General features: G+C 50.9%; 5 protein-coding genes across 5 annotated transcripts; 1 reads left to right on the top strand and 4 right to left on the bottom strand.

Annotated features, from left to right (window-relative positions):
• Nucleotides 1–379: 379 nt before the first annotated feature.
• Nucleotides 380–2,392, bottom strand: L3040_002814 (uncharacterized protein; the record flags this gene model as incomplete). Its single annotated transcript, XM_007296233.2, has 4 exons — nt 380–689; nt 738–897; nt 948–1,909; nt 2,058–2,392. 4 exons carry the CDS (start codon nt 2,390–2,392, stop codon nt 380–382), a joined length of 1,767 nt encoding a protein of 588 aa, XP_007296295.2.
• A 931-nt stretch (nt 2,393–3,323) lies between these two features.
• On the top strand, nt 3,324–4,006 carry L3040_002813 (uncharacterized protein; the record flags this gene model as incomplete). Its single annotated transcript, XM_066155689.1, has 3 exons — nt 3,324–3,332; nt 3,507–3,559; nt 3,622–4,006. 3 exons carry the CDS (start codon nt 3,324–3,326, stop codon nt 4,004–4,006), a joined length of 447 nt encoding a protein of 148 aa, XP_066012664.1.
• A 2,617-nt stretch (nt 4,007–6,623) lies between these two features.
• On the bottom strand, nt 6,624–7,391 carry L3040_002812 (uncharacterized protein; the record flags this gene model as incomplete). Its single annotated transcript, XM_007296234.1, has 1 exon — nt 6,624–7,391. One exon carries the CDS (start codon nt 7,389–7,391, stop codon nt 6,624–6,626), a length of 768 nt encoding a protein of 255 aa, XP_007296296.1.
• A 4,611-nt stretch (nt 7,392–12,002) lies between these two features.
• L3040_002811 (uncharacterized protein) lies at nt 12,003–13,803 on the bottom strand (the record flags this gene model as incomplete). Its single annotated transcript, XM_066155688.1, has 3 exons — nt 12,003–12,058; nt 12,123–13,593; nt 13,654–13,803. 3 exons carry the CDS (start codon nt 13,801–13,803, stop codon nt 12,003–12,005), a joined length of 1,677 nt encoding a protein of 558 aa, XP_066012663.1.
• Nucleotides 13,804–14,238: 435 nt separating this feature from the next.
• Nucleotides 14,239–14,829, bottom strand: L3040_002810 (uncharacterized protein; the record flags this gene model as incomplete). The annotated part of the gene is made up of 6 exons (XM_066155687.1): nt 14,239–14,288; nt 14,362–14,366; nt 14,428–14,608; nt 14,661–14,686; nt 14,745–14,758; nt 14,821–14,829. The coding sequence occupies 6 exons, from the start codon at nt 14,827–14,829 to the stop codon at nt 14,239–14,241; spliced, it is 285 nt and encodes a 94-aa protein (XP_066012662.1).
• Nucleotides 14,830–15,658: the final 829 nt, after the last annotated feature.

Here is a 15,658-nt window from a genome sequence, read left to right as displayed (position 1 = left end):
GGGACGAGGGAAAGAAGAATAAAAAGAATGAAAAAAAATCGGAAAAAGAAAGAACTCAGCTGGAGTACTCTCAGCCTCATCCCATTTACAATCAATTTCGCTGAGATTCGGAAGAAACGCCAGGGGGTATAGCTACATAAAATAAAATGCCAAGCGAAAATGCAAGGCTGGCCATCTTTCTTTCGCCTTCTCACACACTCTCTCTCTCCCCGCCCCCATCTCTCTCCAAACGAGGGTGGGCGCAATATCTTCCCCGTCCTCTCTCATTTAATTCGTCACTCGTCGTACCCATCCCAGCTTGCCGAATCCCCGTCCGTTCCCCGTGTTGTCATAGACCAGCTCCAAATGTAACAGAATCTCCTCCTCATCAGGCTATCTATCATCGCCACATGTCATACTGGCTGCCTCTATTTCTTTCACCTGCAGAGCTGCTCGGTCGTCCGCCATCTGCAGGCACAGCGAGGAAGCCGCCAAAGCCATTGCCGACGATGACGCTCTGGCGGGCACCGCCGGTGGCAGAGTTCCATCCTCGGCCCATGCTGTCGGTCAGACCGTAGCTGCTGAGGGGTCGAGGGACCGTGGCACTTCCGCGTTTGCCGCCGCATGGTGGGGGTTTCACTTTGGAGAAGTTCCACTCCATTTCGTCGGAGCCCTTACTGAAGACTTGAAGTTCTTGTCGCAGTCCAGGCCTGCGGGTGTTAGTCTGGATCTGGCGGTGTGGGGGAGATGGGACTTACCCCTGGTGCAACTTGGCGAATGGGTTGTTGGAGCTGAGGCTCAAGCTCTTTGCTTTGTGACCGGCGGCGAATGGCTTCGGAGGAGCCAGGTTATCTAAGTCGGCTGCGAAAGCTGGTAGGGGAGGTGCGAGATCAAGGAGTGTCTCTGCAAAGTAGGGGTCTAGGTCTTCATTAGTAATGCATCAGCATCGAGTCTCCACAGCGGCCTACCTCGAACGTACAGCTCCGTCAACGACGGAAGGCCTCCTGCAATCAGCGATCTCGTCAGATAGGCGTAATGACTTGCGGTGGTGTTGGCATAGGTATTGGCCGATGTGGCGGCCGTGATTTCGTAGTGAAATGTCTCGAGAGATTTGGAGGAGAGGCTTGGCACGTCGGCAGCTGGGAAAGAGGTTGTAACGGACTCCGTAATGGATAGATGCTTCAAGTTGGGTGCCACGGCGAGGATACTGTGCAGCGTTTGAGGATGCACGCCGGTGGCTGTCAGAGACAGGGTCTTGAGGGTCTCTTGTGCATCAGATCGGAAGAGGTATCCCGCAATGCCATCGGCCGTGAGGTTGGGGATATTTTCAAAGATCATCTCGGCCAGAGCGGGGAAGGGGGGGAGGTACTCGCTCTGTGTGAATAGCTGGTCGTGGAACGAAGCCATGTCGGTCACCTTCAGGGCGTGTAGATTCGGCAGAGATCCGAGGGCTTGTCGCAGGACTACTGGGTCGACGTTCAACTTTCCCAGCTCCAGGACCTCCAGGTGGTGCCACACGTGTCCGCTTGCCAGCGCTTCCAGTCCCCTCTCGGAACCCCTAATGTATGTCATCTTCCTCAGCTCGGGACATCGTCCTTGGATCTCATGCTTCAAGGTGGTGCACGAGGGGTCATCCTGAAAGACTCCTTCGGGGAGGTCGAGGTAGCGCAGGTTGGGGCAGCATGACACGGCGCGCGCGAGGTCGGCCTTGCACGTCTCTCTGGTCATGTAGGGAGTTTTCAAATACTGCACATTCAGCGCAAAGCCGCCCTTGTTATCGTAGAGCGTCCTCGCTAGAAACCTCAGCCTCGCGGCTGCGGTGTCTTCAGGCTCCTGGTTATGACGCATGAAGGACTTGCGCTTGCGCTTCTCGGCCAGGACGTCCTCGAGGGGGCAATAGTGTACGGCATCGATTCGAATGCTGTGATATCTGCGAAGGCTCTGTTGTCAGCGGGGGATCGGGGTCCGGGTCCGGGTCCGGGTCTGGGTCTGGGTCTGGGTCTGGGTCCAGATGCAGATGCAGGTGCAAATGCAAATGCAGATGCAGATGCCATGAAGCTGCTGCAAGGAGAACTTACAGAACTCTGACGGCGGCTTCCCTCCATTTCCTCGAGACTTGGGCACAATGCGACAGATCGCGCAGGTCGCAGAGCATGCAGGCATCCTCGACGGCCGAGTCCTCACAGCTCTCGTACGTCTGGTCTCGGGCGTGCGGGCAGACGAAGGCGAAGATGCGCTCGAGGAGAGGTATAGGCAGCTTGGTGAGGAAACAGCGAGTACCGCGGGGGCTGTAGTTGTTGTAGGGGATAAAGACCGAGGTGGAGGTTAAGATCGAGTTGGAGATGGAGATGGGGATAGAGCCCGCGTCCTTGGTTTTCTTGCTCTTCCCCTTGGCTCTGGTGAACCACTTCATGATGTTGGATTTTGGCCGCGTGTCGGAGGAAAAGGTGAGGAGGGCGAGGAGGAGGGGGAGGTGGAGGTGGAGGTGGATAAAAGGTTGATTTTGTTGCTGCTGCTGCTGCTGCTGCTGCTGCTGCTGCTGCTGCTGCTGCTGCTGCTGATGTTGCTGATGTTGCTGATGCTGATGCTGATGCTGATGCTGATGCTGATCACCAGGATGATCGTTGACTCGTGGGGCGGGGGCGGAGCTGAGTTGATGTGGGGGATTTAGGGGTGAACACCTATATTTGGGCGGTATTGGGATTGAAATTGGGCCTGGGACGGGGATGGGGATGGGGACGGGGACGGGGGCTGGGTCTGGGTCTGGGATTGGGATTGGGAGAGAGGTACCGTACCTCGTGCCTGGTGGGTCCCTATACGTGAGATGATTGCTGGTATTTCAGGCGATCGCTTGCTGGGCGTGTGTTCGGCCGTCTCTTCTTCCTCTTCACCTTTGTCGCGCGGTCAGTAACAAAGGAAAAGGAATGGACCAGAGAGGCTCGCCGTCGTGGTCTTTATCGCTACGCTACGCCACGCCACCATTCAGCAAGTAAGGTAAGGTAGGTACCACAACAACTACAACTACGACGTACAACTACTACGTACTACGTAGTACAACCACGTACAACCACAACCACAACTACCACCACAACCACTACTATTCAGCCACAACCTATCCAAAGTCTATTAGATTGCCTCGGTGGCGGAACACGGACCGCCATACTGGAGTTGCAGGACCAAGCCATCAGCTTGATTGTCTCCGACTCAGATCACCGTCCCAACTCTTCTTAGAAACTTCTTTCAAGCTGCAACTCATCTCTCTTCCTTGTCGATCGGCTCAACGAAAATAGATCAACCAATCATGAATCTTTCATCCCATGCTCCTGGACCAGGACCAGAATAGAATGGACGAGGTACGTAGTATCAACAACGTCCTGCATCTCCTTCTTGTGATATTTAATTTCCGAAAGAGAGGTACCTACTACCTACGTACTACCGTAGTATCACGGCTTCTTGCATCTCGTACCGTTCGTCTCCTTCGCTGTAACCTTTTCACGGGTGGGTCTGATCTGTCTCCTTTCTCGCAGGCAGCCTCATGCTCTCCACACGCGGGACAGGTGCCCAAAACCTCATCAGCGTCGTTGGTGTGGAAACGAGGCCTCCCCAGCGCGCAACATGGTGGCTAAGGCTCCGCATCCTCAGGTGTCAGTCTGCTTCGGTTCGTGGAGAATTCGGCCTCATGGCGCCTGGGTCTGAGCAGGCAGGCTCAATCCAGCACCTCGATATCTCCCCGGCGGTGGCTCATGCTCGCTCAGCATCGATGGTCGAAGTGCCTGGCGGATATGTGCAGTACCGCTATATCGTCAAAAGATATATATCTCGGAAAGACTTGGGGAAGATGTACCTCCAGTGGACATCGATATTGGGCTCCCGTGGTGGGTGTGTCGTGGGCTCATCTCCGACCGAACGCGGGATCGAGAAGCAGGCGGCAGCTCCCGCAGCCCTTGACGGTATCCGTGATCTTGTCAGGCTTCAAGATCCGAACAATCTTCGCAGCGCGCTCACTCTCGGACTCTCGAGTGCCTGAACCTCGACAGCTCTCCTGGTCTTGGGCTTTTCGGTGTTGAGGATGCACATCCGTTTTCAGCATTCCCTGCGCCGTGACAGCCTGTTTGATGCCAGGCTCTCTCCTCTCCCCCTTCGCATTAGCCATAACCCGCCTCCCCCGCACAGTGAAGAGCAAACAAACCCAGGTACATCGTACGCCCGTTGCAGGAAGGTGCTCGGCAACGTGCTGAAGAGCGTCAGGAGAAGTCCTTCAAGTAGAGCCCAGGATGTGAGTGCATTGATGACAGTCGCACAGCCTCTTGAGAGGGGTGATCAGTTCATCGGCGTCGATCTCGAAGACCCGTATTACTTGCGGAGTGTGATTCTCTACGGAGGCTGGTGTCTGCGAGCAATGACAGGTTGGTGCCTCTGTCTCGAATGGCATCAGGCCGATGAAGCAGAGATGGATCCTCCCCAAGGGTCACTGCGAGCAGACAACGGCAATAGCTGGTGGTTCAAATTTCTATCGCCACTCCCTGGCCCGTCTCCCTCGCTCTCTAGCACCGCCGGAAGGGAATGCGACATTCCACCTGGTATAAAAACCGGTTGGCATTTATTTACCTACCTTCAGCGTACGTTGTGTGTGTTTGTGTATATATATATATATACATTAAATGCATGCATTTCGAACCAAATTCGCGACCATCTCTTTATTTTCCCTTCTCCTTACTATCTGCTCTGACGGACGTAGCAAGGGGTAATAGTCAGTGCGCCGACTACTAGAGGTCGTTTCTTCCGTCCAAACAGTGAAACGGTCAATCCGTCAGGCGGGACGGGACGGGACGTTTTCCCACCTTATAAAGTACCTAAGACCCGTTCTCACAAAATCCCCATCTGAACCAGTCCTTCATCCGAACTTTTAATCCACTTGACTCATCCTTTATGATTGTTTGATATTGAAGTATATGATAGGTACAAGGTACTACTGTACGTAACACGGAGCGCCCGCAGCTGTTTCGCAGGAGCTGGAGCAGAAAGTTGGTGGAAGGAGTGGCCAATATTGATTACGTCACGACTCACTAGTGACGCCAAGAAGTAAATAGTCTTTCCTCCCTCCACAGACTACGAATCATCCTCTTCTCCGACTCCTCAGTAGCCGGACCTACTACAGTACTATTTTCTGGGGCTCGGTGAACCAGTTCGTTTATTTCCTTTCCTCTTCACCGATCTCCCACTTTCCGACTCTCCGATTTTCAAACTTCACTTTGGACAATCGTGAGCTCTCAAAAAATAAAAGATAAATGAACATGATGAACCCCATGAATGATAAACACGAAGAGCTCATTCATAACTACAAGGCGGTTTTATGCTGTATCATCGTATAATAGAGTTCACTGAAGCAGGAAACAGAGAAAGAAACTTTGGCTTTCGCTTAACAATTAGAGTTAACCCCGCAAAATGTGGGAAAGGCTACTTACTTCGCAGAAGAGCATTTTAAAAAAAAAAAAGGGGGAGCGATCAGCTCTTATCTCATGCATCTAGTTCTACCGGTATTGAGAGAGCAGATCTTAGCCTGATGGTCCAACAGACTATTTCTCCGAAGGTGGGATTGACAAGCTCTACAGTAGCTAGGGTGGATCTTTTGGGGGGGCGGGAGGGGCGGGGAAGTGTCGACCCTTAATCTCGGTGCGAAAAAAAAAAAAGGGGGTTTATGCATTATCGCATCGTTCGTACTGTACCGGTACTGTAGAGCGACGAGCTCGTATTCATTCTTGCGGTTAATTAAAGATCGAGGAAAGGGGAGCTTCTTCCCCCCACGTCCTGTCGGCTTGCGTTGAGGACTGTCGCGCATTCAAATATGCATATGTGGGCTCGGTGAGATGTGGAGGAAGACACCCTTTTCAGCATGTATGTTGCGACCAGAAGAGGCAGGAGCCAACTATTCATTCCCCTTCGGAGAGGAGGTGGTGGGATTCAGTCGCCGCGAAAAACGTTTGCATCTGAAGCTGAATACTACCACGTTCATCTTTATACCTTGTGCCAGTGTGTGTGTGGATTGTGAAGCAGAATAAAAGTCAAGTACGGACGCTCTGTGAGTTCTTGCAAAGGAAGCCTCGATTGAAATCAGCCGAGTCCTGTTGGGTCCGGAATCAAAACAAACCCCGGGGCACACTGTCATAGATCTTTTTCCCCGTCTCCTCTCCCCACACTCCTACCGATGAAACCCCCTCGGGTACCGTGCTGGACACCCTCGGCATATGTGACGCTCCCCAGGCCACGACGCTTCCAAGCTTCTCTTCGGTAGATTGTCTCGCGAGCTCGGTAGCTCTGTTGGCCACGACTGCCTCTCCCCCATCGACCGTGGTGAAGGTATTCGAGGGCTTTGGTGAATTTGAACATCATCACGGCGAGGATGATCCCTACCGTAGGCCCCACCCACCCTTTGGTGTTGTAGCGAGTGCCTTAACGGTCTCGGAACTCGTATAAGAATCTTCCACCCATCCATCCTATACAGTAAGTAGTACATTGGATCACGTCACGTTCATCTATCTAAAAGTATGTTAAGAGAATCCGATTCATTCATGCCATTATTTGAGTATGGGAAATGGGTCCAGCCCACAACTTTACCTATACCTGCCTTCCCTGGTGTACTATACTTACCAGTCACTTGTCATGATGACATCCCCATCAGCATCTACCCGGACTTCCTCTTGCGGGTTTCCTACAACCATCTTGAAAGAAATGTAGAACGCCGTGTTCAGGTTATGGTTAACGAAGCGGAAGTGTGAATACGCGTCGCCATTGTCGTCCTCCTCATCGCGATGGTGCGCGGCGTCCCAAACAGTCTTGCCTGGCTGGGTCGGGGCCGTGAAGCGCGGGAATCGGAACTGTCCTGGCTGCGGGTGGAGGAGGATGGAAGGGCAGTCGTTGGAGAAGTGCTGGACGCCGCAGTGATGGCAAGCAGGATCGACCCATGCCGGTCCGAAGGCATCGACCATAATGACATCCTCGTCGTGACTCGTGCTGCTTCCGCCGTAATTTCCGCCCTTGACGGGACAGTCGCGGTCCAGGTGCATCTCGCTGCACCACCTACACGGTCTTGTCACCCTGGGTCCAGTCTTGGTCGTTGAACCTGCCTTGCCTTTCCTCGTACAGTCTGCTGTCGTGTGGTTGTTCATCTTGCAGACTGTGCAGGCGAAATGCTTCGCCGCAGTATTGGCACCTTTGCCTTGGCGACACTCTGCCGTGAGATGGCCGGTCTTGCTACACTTTCCACACTGCTTAGGGGGGTTCCTACTCGCCTGTCCATTAGCATAGCAGTTCGCTGCAAGATGTCCGACTTGGTAGCACTTGTTGCAAGTCTTGGCGCCAGCGCCAGCAACTCCTCCACCTCCGCGACCCTTGGAACCTCCTTCTCTGGCCATTTTGAAAGTGATGAAGATAGTTGTCTTTTAGATGTAAATGCAAGAGGTGTTGTGTAAAAGAATGTGTCGATTGAGCTGAATATCAAAACCGGAAAACAGAATAGGAAGAGAACTTGAAGTGAAAAGATGATTGTGCGAAATGGATCTGATCTGAGAAGGGGGGAAGGGCACATTATGCTTGTTATATAACAAAATCAAGGAGATTTTCTAGCCAGGATAGTGAAAGAAGTTCTTTGTGGCGACGACTCCTCTATGGGATCAAAGAGATCAGGCATGGCTGGATATACAGCTTTGTGAAGTCGAAAGAGATCGGAGGTCTATTACCAATGGTATTGTGTAGGATACAATAGACTTGAGGTCACACAATGAGATCGGGAGTGTACACAAAGAAACTGTGGTTCATTCGATTTTGATCAATTTGTTTCCAAGTTATTGAGATGCCGATTGTCAAGTGAGTAGTATTCCCCTGTACATTCGTCGATGTCCAAGGTGAAACTCATGGATAGCATCTCAAAACAAGTGTCATTGATGAAGTCGTATCATCAATTGTCTAGTATACAGAATGTCATGAGTTATGGTTTCTTGTCAGGGTCGCTGGTAAAATCGGAGCTTAACATAGACAAAGCCACAAAGAACATAAATTCATAACTTCTTGAGCATCAGAGACCGGGCCTCGTGACCCAGGCTCTTGTCTATTCGCAGGTCATTCTATCGAGTAAACGACTCGATAACTTGGTCTTCGTCGCGGGTTGAACCGTAGCATGCCACGTTGGACAATTCTCTTCAAACACAGACCGCCTGAATATGGTTGTGGTTAGAGAATGGGACTGTGATTGCTCGAGACTGGGATACTTATTGATTATCTAATGTGTTCACATCATCGGAACACGGTGCTGCCCTTTTGTTGGCAAGTGTCGATATTGGTGTTGTGCTCAGAATCTCGCTTTGGGGCGCAAAACCCGGTGGTGCATCACTGCATGCCGAGTCCACGCCGGTACAAGTTCTCTGAGGATGCCTTGGAAGCCTTTACGTATATTCATATTTTGAAAACCACTTTTTCGGGCCCTTTATTTTCTACGTAGTCGTTTGATTTCTCGGATGGACTTGGCCGCTATCCGTCTCGGCGAATTGAGAGGTAAACACACTGCATGCAATTTTGAGGTCCCATGCCCCAACTCGTCTTATTCTATGATGCAGCTACCTAACTATAGTATTTAAGCAGTCGACAATCCGCAAGATATAACACCCAGAGCCATGACCCACCATTGTCGATTATAGCCGAAGGGCCTAGTAATACGTAGCAGCCAAAGTGCCTTAGTATGCAAGAGAAAGAATATTGCGATAGGAAGGACCTCGATCAATTTAGCAAATATCTTTACAGTATCATCTCAGCACCACTCCCGAATTCCTGGAAGCCTCATCGATTTGCTTTATCCCCACTCCAACATGCTACACTCTATAAGCGACCCTGAATTTCCTCCACCCTTAGAACTCCCCATACGCCCTTCAAAATCTCCCGTCTCCCGTACTTGCTTGACCTTCGAGTAGCTCGACGTAAATGCCAATCTCCTCTTCCCCCAAGCCCTTCAATAACGTCCCACCTCCCACACGCTGCAACCTAATATACAGGACTCCTACAGCCTACACACCTGCCATGCCCGCAACACAGTCAAATTCGATGCCTCAACAGATATACGCTACGCACACTGATCCCGTCGCAGTAGCAGCATGCCTATGTACGAGATGGGCTCCAATATCTGTGGTACCACATGATGTCTATTGTATTCTACTGGTTGCTTCTGCAATTTTCGAGTCGCTGCTGTTTTTTTTGTTTTTTTTTCTTGCCAGGCTGTGGTTGCGAGCACATAGAAGCTCTCAAGAACAATTGTTTTGGATGAGGAGAGGGGAAACTGGTGGTTGATGTTGGGAGCGATATATACTTCAATATTTCGAGATGATGTGGGCTTGAAAGTTGCTATAGCAGCTGAATCACTTGTAAATCCTAGGTGAATAGCGGAGGAAAGACTCCGGGTGAAAGACTCGAATCACTCAAACTGCGGTTAACAGCGTGGAATGAAGTATAAGTTAGCAGCTTTTACTCATGGACTTTTGGCTATGAATTTGTTCTCTAAAGAGGAAGTGTGACTTAAAGAGGGCGGTCCTATCACGGTGCTTGTTCGCAGCAAAAATCTCTTCCCTCTCCGTCACTAGAGAATAAAAAAGCATACATATCGTTCTCGTTGCTAAAAAAACACGTAGCCAGCACTAATAACAAGTCTGTGAACCCTGGAAAAAGAGAAGGTAAAGAGAAGGAAGCAGGTGTCCAATATCATCGCTACATATGCAAAATAAAAACCCTTCCACTCTCGTTCATGCGAACATCATCGATTTTATTTCGTCTGTATGAATGACATAAGTCCAAAACACTCCTTCGCCCATCCTCTAGATGTCCATCCTTCATCGACCCTACTTTCCCATCTTCCCAAACAGCCCGCTATCTTTCAACCCCTGGCCTCTCCTTGACGCTCAGCGAGTACTCTTGATATCCTTTCCAGTCACCGACTGCCCCTGCCCCTGCTCCTGCCCCTGGCCTTGCGCTCCCTTCCCGTCGCCATTCCCGGCCTCAACACTGGGCTTCTCTACCCGACACCTCCGACACCGCCGATGCCCGCAAGCCATGCATAGCATGTTGGTAGTGAGCCAAGCGGTGGTCACATGGTGGCGAGCGCAGCGGCAGCAGTACCACTTCGAGGCCGGGGCCTCGGGACGGACCTTGTTGTAAGGGGCCCGGGGATACATCTTGTGTGGGTTTCGCGGCGACAGATTCGGCTTTCCGTGTGTAGACATGTTTGTCTCGGTCTATCGGTTATCTGGTCTCGGAGGGGGGAGAGGTGGATGGGTGTTCTTATATGGGGGGGGTGAAGGGTTTTCTTGGGTGGATGGGGAAGAAAAAAGACTGAGAGCGAGGGCCTTTTAGTACTTGGGAGAAGGGAGGTTGAGGATGGCGGTGGTGACTCGGAGGAGGATTCACGTAAAAGGAGGGTTTTGAATGAAGGGCTACACAGAACATCTGAATCCCAAGGAAGTATGAGTGAGATGCTGGTACTGCTGCATACTGTCATCGCTAGTTATTCACAAGGTAGCAAAAAGCCTTATACACGCCCGCTTATATATGAAGAGTCAGGGCCGCTTTATAGATAGACGATATCCCCCAAATTCAAATTCGAGTTGAATACGTAACTTTCTACGCTCAAAGAGAAGAGCTAAGACCAAGATCAAAACCAGGGTAGCCTATGTATCTAGACAGATAGGGGTGTATATAAACAAGGAAGCGTAATGAGCGCATAGTTAAATCCTTACCAAGCGAACAATAAGATAGCTTTCGCAAGAGCGAGCGCCTTGATACATCGTCGCTCGAGTACGGTATCCACGAATCAAAAAAAAAAAAAAAAAAAAAAAAAAAAAAAGTGCAAAGCAGCAATACAGCGAGAGCGAGAATAACGCCAACCACCATCATACTTTGATTCGACATAGGTACGCTCACCAGCATTGAATTCAAGCACCCTTAACACCCAAGTGCCTCCTGAGCTAGCTGTATAGACAGCACAACCTCCTCTACACTCCTCCCATCCTTTTGGGCTAAATTACCGTGGTAAGAAAGTAAAAAGACAGACAGATTCTCCAACAGTACCCGCGCCCTGCTTGAAACATTGCAAAAAAAAAAAAAAAAAAAAAAAACCCCCCCACAAATGACAAATAAACAACAAATACGAATAAACGAGACATCCATTCATATAAGCTTTTTATGCTTTTTTTTGCTCCGGTGGGTAAGTAAACAAGCAAAAGTTAAATAAGCGAGCGAAGCAAGGCAAAGCGACATAAAAGATATATCCGTCCGTCCCTCCTCTCCTAAAATACCTCCTCCTCCGCTCAACATAGCCCTAGTACGTTCTATACCCCATACCCCATAGCAATCACTACCAGCGCCCCCCCCCCCCCCCCCCCCCCCCCCTCTACATGTAGTATGCAGTGCGACACCGGGCCACACACCCACACTGACTTACACTTCCTTACTAGCTACAATCGATCTTTCAAGAGGGCGGGATCCCTCGCCTCTCCAATCTCATCGTGCGGGTAAACAACATAGACAGCAGCAACAAGAACAACTGGCTCCTTGGCCAATGCCTGGATCGATACACCCCATTTACTGACTGTCTACGTACCTTTTTTTTTGGCTTCCGGCTACTGGGATAGGAATTGTGGCGAAGAGGACAGCGAGTGACGTGCGCGACGAAATAAGAAGGGACAAAAACAGGAAGGAAGGCATAGATATGGACTGCAAGGCAAGCAACCATCGCCACAAAACTCAAATGTCGGATTCGGGTTCAAATAGCCTGGGTAGTATAGAGAGGAGCGGAGTGACGCTACGGAACTGCAAAACATAGATTGGTTTCGTCATCTTGTTGGTATATTGCAGGTGTTGGTTTATTTACAGGGTTCTCCGCTTCTGGAAGAGATCCATACCCGCTCGGCCTGCCAGTCCCACGCTCGAGTGCATTCTGAAGTTGTGAGGGTGTAGGAGCTGCATACGAGATTTTCGAGGCATTGTAGCTACACGTCCCTACCACCCGCGTCCTCCTCGTCCTCCACGTGGGTTGGGGTTCCATCTATTATTGTTGTTGTTGTTGTTATAGCCCCTGCCGCTGCCCTGTTGCCAGCCGCTGCCCGGACCAGAGGGCAGGTATTGCTGTTGTTGCTGTTGTTGATATCCACCCTGTTGGAAATTGGGCTGTTGATAGTTTCCTTGTTGGTGGTAATTCAAGGGTGGGTTTCCTGGGGGTGGACCAGGGGGAGGGGGCGGAATTGGCCAAGAGCCCACTGGTTGCTGCGGGAAGTTGAAAGGCATTGGAGGGGGGGGTGGGGGCCATTGCCCGTACTGTTGTTGACCGTTGAAAGGCATATTGTGGATAGGGGGAGGCGGAGGAGGGAAATTGGGATTAAAGCCTTGCTGGTAAGGCGGTTGAGGCATAGGCGGCATGGGTCGCTGAGGTGGAACATCGTCATGTGGAGGAGGAGGTGGTGGTGGTGGTGGCTGAGGTCTTTGGACGGCCTCTTGTCCGCTTTTAATTTTTGGCTCGGGCGAAAGACTTGATCTCCTCCCCGATCTCGATCGAGATTGACCATTTCGCTTGCCATCTGGTGTACGTGAGCTGGAAGAGCTGTATGAGCGTCTTCGTCGGGTAGATCTGTAGTCAGCGCGATCAGAGTCGCTGTCAGACCTACTATAGCGCCTCTTCCGTATATTCGGGCTTAAGCTCAGACTCTGACTTCGTTCATCTCGACCCTCGTCCCGGCTTGGCACATCTAGTCCCATCTTTCTCCTCCTCATCTTCTCGCAGAAGGTCCTAGACCACCCGTAGTATCCTTCACCCCGGATAACATCCCCGGTGTTCTCGTCGACAATGATTGGTTGTCCCAGGTCGTCAAAGTCTAAGGTCGGTATTTCATCCAGGTCGGTCTCCCCTCCAAACATAGCTTGCACGTCATCCAGCAGCGCCTTCACTGCCAAAGTCAAACCTTCCTCTGCCGGACCTGCCACAAATTGCAGAGGTTTGATCATATCCGGGTTCATTGGGCGCGTCGAGTTAGGTACGATATGCGGAAGTAGGTTCCCAGCTGGTAAGTCGAACCATGGAGTCGACACATCGCCATGCATGGCTGGCATGACATATGGTGTAAATTTCGACCCTTTGGTAGTGATACCTTGCTCCTTGTCACCATTGCTTCCTTCTGCATGTTCTCCAACCTCAGCGGCATTCTTGACAGCTTCACGAAGCTTCTCGATGTATTCCTTGGAGTAGTAACCCTTTTCCTCCCATATTTCGAGTAGCTCTGCGATCTTGCGCTGGTGCTTTGGACATCCTTGGAATGACGCCGTGCTTCCGAATAAGCTCACGAGGATGGGTTGCATCTTGCCGCAAATCGATGCGTCGTTGATACGGTATTTGGAATGGAAGAGGATATCGTTGACCAAATACAACACATGAAGACGTCTCCTCTTGACCGAAGGTTCGCGCTTTTTCGCATCCGTGGATGCCCCGGGCTCAGTATATGAGGCGGTTAGAGATGTCAGGTATTTTCCCAGTGCCGTGAATCTTGCCGCAGATTGAGCGATGTTGTCCAAGATCCATTGCTTGCATTTCTATCCTCAGGGACCATTTAGCCATCGCGTTGACCCAGCTGTGAGAGTGTATGATCAAACCTGGACGTTTATTGGCGAGCATTGTAGTACGACTGTGTTCAACAGAGAGTGGAATAGGGCAATGTCTTCGCGCGCGAGGGAGGTCGGGTCTGGTCGCAGAAGACCAGCGGAGAATGAAGCCTTCGCGATGGCGAGTTGATGCGACGCCATATTGTATTATCTATCGCGATTCTTGTCTCATTAGGTGGTGTTGGGCGGCCATGGAGTAGTGGTTGGAGGGTGTGGCTGGTTTGGAAAAGAAGCTGGTGTGAAGGAAGTCCAAAATAAGTATTTCAGCCTTGCCGCTAGTACAAACCAGCCAAAACGCCCTGTCGTCCGAACGAATCCAAGCCCTACTTTTTGAGAACTCATATATCATATATCACGGTGAATTACAAGAAATAAAGGATTATTGCAAAGGATTTCCAATAACATTTGATTGGGGCTCAGGGCTTTCATTTCTCTCATGATCCCATAGGCATTGTCCCCATATCGTATACAAAGACGGCGCCTTAATTGCCCAACCCGAACGCCAAAAGAGGAGTGTTTTGCTACCTACGATGCCCCTGAGACTTTATTCTCCGGTCTTTAGTCTTTGGCACAGTCCTAGAACTTGATAAAGTCCGCACCAATGCCAGCCTCCATTCTACTGTATGCTAACATTCCGACTTAGCATCTCAACTGAACCGGTCACCCTTCCTAGCCCGGAATGGATCACTCGTCTCGTACTTGCTCTTCTCTCGAACCCTCTGAGCCTCAGTATCCGGCGCATGCCGTGTCGGTGCGGGGTCTGACGTTGCTTCTGAGCTGGGAGAGCCGGAGGGGTCTGCTCTTGCTGGTCCTCCATTCGATCCTGCTTTCGACGCCGAGTACTCGAGAGCCTCTTGCTCAGCGCGCTTCTTCTGGCCAGCCTCGAATTTAGCTTGACGGTCGGCATTGATCGATTTCTTTGCAAAGTAGTATGCGCCGCCACCAGCTGTCTAGTATCAGTTCCCATTTTAGGAGCATGGCATTGGCAGGTAACTTGCCAACACAGAGAGATCCCCATCCAACCCTGTAATGTGAATTAGCATCAACAGCCGTGTGGTTGAGGGCACGAGAGAGGTTCTTACCAGAATGATTTAATCTAGAGCTGTTAGTTGTGAAAGAAGCTGGGACTGGGAGATGCAGCGTAGGGTGGTTTCTTACAGTATTCATTTTGAAAATGTGGGATTTGGGATCAAGCTCCAGATAATTCTTCCAGAGATGACAGCAATAGCAATGGCTTCTCCGGCGCCGAGAGTAGGGGATGGAGAATGGCTTTTACGGAGAGTTGTTTGAGTTGAAATAGATGGTCTGTCTGTCGGTCGGTCGGTCGTTTGTCGATCTGCTCTCATGGCTCCTCTCACATCTTTCGGATGCTCCGTACGACCGATGTACCGGTAGGTACGGACGTAGCGGAAGAACTCCGGCTTTTCTCATCAGCCCTGACAAGTTACTACCGGTAGTAGTACCTTACGTACTTCAACCCCTGCTAAATTTAATATGGAGCATATCGACCACCAAGAATAGGCTGAATTCCAGAGGAGAAGACTTCCACAAATTCATATCACATCAGGGCAACAATTCGTTTGTTGCTATTGCTGCTCGCTGACCAGGCGTAGAGATAGGTAGCTACCAACACGAACAAGAAGATAAACAGACGCGAAGACTACCCACCTACCTCACACACCTGGACCAGTACAGTGCAGTGCAGTGCAGTGCAGTGCAGTGCGCTGCGGGAAGACGACACTCGAAGACAACAAAACACAATCGACATCAAGGGTCTCGCTAAGTTCTTATTCAATTCCTTCGGAGCGCTCCGTACAGCCTCAAACTTTATCCGCCGAAAGACGAAAGACGAGGTACATCAAACAAGAATTCCCCCGGATTCCTCTCGTCCTGTATCATCGAACTCGAGACGCGCCCCTGCCCCTCCTCTCCCCTCCCTCTCCTCCATCCCTCCCTTTGCCTTCCACGAATGTTGGTGTGTTTGATAGTCCGGCAC

The sequence above is a fragment of the Drepanopeziza brunnea genome (assembly GCF_022702325.1).
Source record: "Drepanopeziza brunnea f. sp. 'multigermtubi' strain 214-2 chromosome Unknown ctg3, whole genome shotgun sequence".
Classification (NCBI taxonomy): domain Eukaryota; kingdom Fungi; phylum Ascomycota; class Leotiomycetes; order Helotiales; family Drepanopezizaceae; genus Drepanopeziza; species Drepanopeziza brunnea.
The sequence above is the reverse complement of the archived record's forward strand: the minus strand, read 5'-3'. Positions and strand labels throughout refer to the sequence as shown.